The 4704-nt window shown below is 35.6% G+C and overlaps 1 protein-coding gene across 1 annotated transcript; it reads right to left on the bottom strand.

Moving 5' to 3' along the window:
* Positions 1-578: 578 nt before the first annotated feature.
* On the bottom strand, positions 579-1965 carry LOC125218433 (S-adenosyl-L-methionine-dependent methyltransferases superfamily protein). The gene is made up of 2 exons (XM_048120104.2): positions 1440-1965; positions 579-945 (listed from the first exon to the last, which is right to left on the bottom strand). Exons 1-2 carry the CDS (start codon positions 1902-1904, stop codon positions 634-636), a joined length of 777 nt encoding a protein of 258 aa, XP_047976061.2. The 5' UTR covers positions 1905-1965; the 3' UTR covers positions 579-633.
* Positions 1966-4704: the final 2739 nt, after the last annotated feature.

The following is a 4704-nucleotide window of genomic DNA, read 5'->3' as shown; positions in this document are numbered from 1 at the left end:
TCGAGATAAACGCTTAGTCCAGGGTTGTTTGGAGATATTTTTAAAGTCCAGGGTTTATTAGCGAGATAAACGCATAGTCCATGGACTAGACTATTTTTGTAGTTCACTCTTTTATTTAAGTTATGAGAGTAGGGCAGACGCAAGTTCGTTTCACGTCTCTAGAGATGAGACACAATTTCTTGGATACACAAAATACAAGTACTTAAAGTTAAAATTCATTTAGTTCGACTGTACTCGAGTGGTGAAGGTGGTGTACTCAAGTTCATAGATTGTGTTGCCATGGATTCTTATAGATTGTGTGGATTAAGTTGTTGGTGAATTTCAAACAAATAAAACAAATATTGGTAGACGAGTAGAGACGTCTTTATTTTGCGTATTGAGTAGAAACTTCTTTCAATTTTAGAGACGTGAAATTTAAATGAAGTCTCCCAATCATAAAATCATATTGCAGCAACGATTTGAGAAACTACGAGGTTAAATAGAAAATCTATATATCTACAGCCATAATTTCCTTTTGGTCAATCGAAATTGTTTTGCTCAAAAAATAAAATTGCACACAAACACAACTTTAGGCGCAATTGCTCCAAAAACAAGAAGACAACAATACATAAAGATATAAGTATAATGTAGGTGTCATTCATATATAGGTTTGAAATTTTTATAAGCTATGACTGCATAGAAAGGATCTGATCCAGATAACAACCCAAAGACGCCTGCAATTTGGCTGAAAATGGAGTTACCCTGTTTTGCATTTGGGAGTTTTCTAATAACTTGAGGTTGGGTGAAGCCCTCCACACATTGGAAGTATTGCACCACCAGCTGCACCCGGCTATACCCTGTCCCATCTCGCCATGCTGCTATCGCCTTCTCGTAGAATAGCCTATTACTAAAGCTCACTATAAACACCCCGCCCGGCCTCAGCACTCGAAACACTTCCGCAAATACCTGAACAAATACAAAATTTGATAACTTAACATATATTTTTCTTAAGAGCGACAGGACGCTTGCAACGCGTTGTCAAGAAACATTCGTTGCGCGTGTTCTTTGACTTATTAGTGTTATTAAGTATATTTCTAATTTGATTATAAAAAGAAAAATTAGTCAGAAAAACTATGAACTTTCACAAAAATCGCACAACCTTTAAACGTAGTCTGAAAAATCCCAAACGTTTCTAATTGTGTGAATTTTACACACTAAAGTTTTCGACATAAATTTTTCCCACGTGGAATGCCAAAAATACAACGTGTGGTAGTCAGAGCTACATTCCATTTCCTGGGGATGATGAAACTGATGATGATATGTATGCTCTAGTATTAGTGTCGGCAGGCAAAATTTGGTGCCAGTGTGGGCAATTAATTCGCACAATTCGAATTGAAATTAACCAGACTAAGCTCAATTATGAGGGGACGAGACGAGACGCTTGCAACGCGTCCCATTACCTTCTCCGGCTGCTGCAGATACTGCACACTAACCGTGCACAAAACCGCATGAAATGTGGAATCCTCCATTTCCAGCTTCTGATCCTTGTTCAAATCCTTGACGAAAAAGTAACTGAGCCTCGGGTTCCTGGCGAGCTCCTGCGCGTTGAGCCCGTGCCCTACGACTCTCTCGTACGCCACCTCGTCGGGCAAATGGCTCACCCAGGAGCTGCAGAGGTCCAGAATCTCCATCTCCGGTCTCAGAATCTCGCCGTAGAGGTCCCTCAGGTTCGATATGAATTTGTCGTCCACGTGCTTCACGAACCGCGGGGACGCGTAGAATTCTCGGTCGGGCAACGGGTTCAGCTTCGTTCGCCCCTCCGGCGACAGGACGGTGCGCTTAATTTCGCCGGGGGGGTTCAGAACACTCGAGATTCTCGGAAGGGGGTGTGATGAAAAGTGCCATTTTTGGGGAATCGATAGCATGGTTGGACTTGTTGTTCACCAATCAATTAGATAATTTGTGTTTTATTTGTTTGAATTTGTGATTCAAATAAAACTACGATGCTTTTTTTTATATTTAGATAATCGGATTTTTGAAAATCTTATAATATAAGACGTTTATCAATGTATTTTTGTAGAGTTGCATTTGTTATACATTAACATCTCTGCGAACAAGATTTCGAGATCTAACCTTATCCAGCTCTTACTCCGGCTAAAAGTTTTGGTGGCCTACGTGTTATAAATTAGTGTAGTAAGTTTCTTAAATTGATAGTATTACACTAGCTAAATGCACTAACATCAACAAATTATTTGCGGAAAACCGGTAAAATTACAAAATTTATCCATATTATATCATTATTTTGATATTTTTCGCAATTGTCATACGCCAAATATGTTTGATGTAGCCAGTGGAAAATCTTATATTGTCTGTACGTTTGGCCATTGAAACGACATTGTATATTGAGATACAAGTACTCCCTCCGTCCGGCATTAGGAGTTCCGGTTGACCATTTTCATCCATCCGGCATTAGGAGTCTCTGTTAGATATTTCCATAAAAAGTATTATAAAAAAATTATAAAATAAAATACTAAAAAACACAAGTAAAAACACATCCAAAGGATAAAGCAAATAATAATGCAAATGGGTCCCACATATCATTATCACACACTTCAATTATTACGCACTCAAAATTTTTTAAAACCCTCACTCAACTCAACCGGGACTCCTAATGCCGGACGGAGGGAGTATTATTTTTCCTTTACTTTTCTTTTCTTTTCTTTATGCATGATTTCTCATCTCGAATCATTCGGGCGGGCATTTGCCTCTGTTTGTTGAATTTTTCCATTTTTAAGATTTTTTTTTGGATTTTCAACCTCACCTATACATACTGGTTTGTGAAACTTTCATATCATATTTTGTTGATATAATTAAAGCTTACTCCTTTGAGAATGTATCTATTTCCATTGTCGAACAGTTACTTGTTTTAGTGTTCACATTAATTCATGCCAGGGTATGCATATTCTATTTTGTGTGGTTAGATTTGTTGAGCCAATGCGAGTTGTTCTCCTAAGGAAAGTTATATACATTTGCTATGGTTGCTTGGACTAAGAGTCTATTGTTAAAGGAGGTGTTTCACTTCTCACACTTTCTTTCCTCTTCTTTCCCTTCCATCATCTCCTTTTATATCCAATTTTTGTGATTGGATCAACATATATGTTGTTATGAATTACAAGAGGCAAGTACTTGGAAAAATAAAACATGAGTTTAATAATGAAAAATCACATCAAATATATCCTCATGTCATGCCATACAATACCGAACGTAACATCGAAACCGAGTATATATATAACACTTAAAACATGCATCATTTGTGATGAGAAAATTAACTAAAAAAAACTCAGTGCAATTTGATTCACACTGGGTTTCCTTCATTTTGTTAAAATCTGATTTCTTATTTCTAACTGAAAACTTAGAACAATTAATACTAGTAGAGCTTCTCTCCGACTAGGAAAACATTGTAGCAATACTTGATAAACAAATGTAATTTGGTACGTATGTGTCTTGCTCTGACTCCATTGGATGTTCATTGTTCTTCATGCATTAAACTTTGTTGCTTAAACTATTTTTTTTTGTTTGACTACAGGTGTACCGAATTCGCCTTTGGCGAAATTCGACTAATCCTAATCGACTGGCTCTCCGGATCAAAGCCGAAAGTCTCCCAGCGGGTGGCGGGGTTTGGGTCACCACGGCTCCGCACTATCATCTGCGCTACAACCCGTTTGTTGCTGCTTTAACTATTTAATTGCATGAACAATAATATATCTTGAATTTGACTTAGCACGAGAAATGCCCAAACTTTAGTATACTATGAAGACAACCCTAGCTAGTTTGCAATTTTAGAATACCAATTGAACAATTTATAAGCATCTCTAGATTTCAATTTTGGACAACAAATTGCACATTTAATAACAAAACTCAATCTCGAATTTTACATTGCACCAATATTTACCAAATCAATTATATTACGAAACGTTGGATTGACCTCTCTTCGGACATGCAAATTCGCATCAAATGGACCCAAGAAACACAACATTCAAAGATCGCCAACCAATATTTTGCCGACAAATCTAATCCACATGCCACTATTATTTACTCTACACAATTAAATATGATAAAATAGTAAGTTTAGTTTTAACTTAAAACTAAAATATTTTAACTTAAAACTTACTTTCGCACTATATAATACACCGAGCCACTTTACTATAAATTAATGATCATGTTAAGAAATACTCTACTTTATATATTCTGGACTTTGGTAGTGTTACAGAATTCGAACTTCTAAATATTACGAGAACAAAAAAAGTTAAACTCTTGAGGTATATAGATTTAGGGTAGTGATAAAATGCAAACTTATATATTGTACAAACTCAAAACTCTTCAACAAAGCTTCAACACAGTTTCAATACAATATCAACTCAGTGTAAAATTTCAAAATTTTAATGTCAACACAGTATCAACACAATATCAACACGACATCAATCATTGACTACCGTTGAAATTCTGTTGACATTTTCCTGTTGATGCTTTTTTGTGATCTGTTGACATTTTTCAATGGTCCAAATCATAGTTTTGAATTTGTACAATATTTAGAGTTTTCATTTGATTACATCCATGTAGATTTATGATATACTATGTATCTCTATACTAGACAAATGTAATTATTAGATTTTAATATAATGAATATAATGATAATATATATTTTAATTATTAATCTCATATTCT

Source organism: Salvia hispanica, chromosome 2, assembly GCF_029641045.1.
Source record: "Salvia hispanica isolate PSC_SH4W2 chromosome 2, Shi_PSC_v1, whole genome shotgun sequence".
Lineage (NCBI taxonomy): Eukaryota > Viridiplantae > Streptophyta > Magnoliopsida > Lamiales > Lamiaceae > Salvia > Salvia hispanica.
Note: the sequence above shows the minus strand (reverse complement) of the source record. Positions and strands in the feature narration are given on the sequence as shown.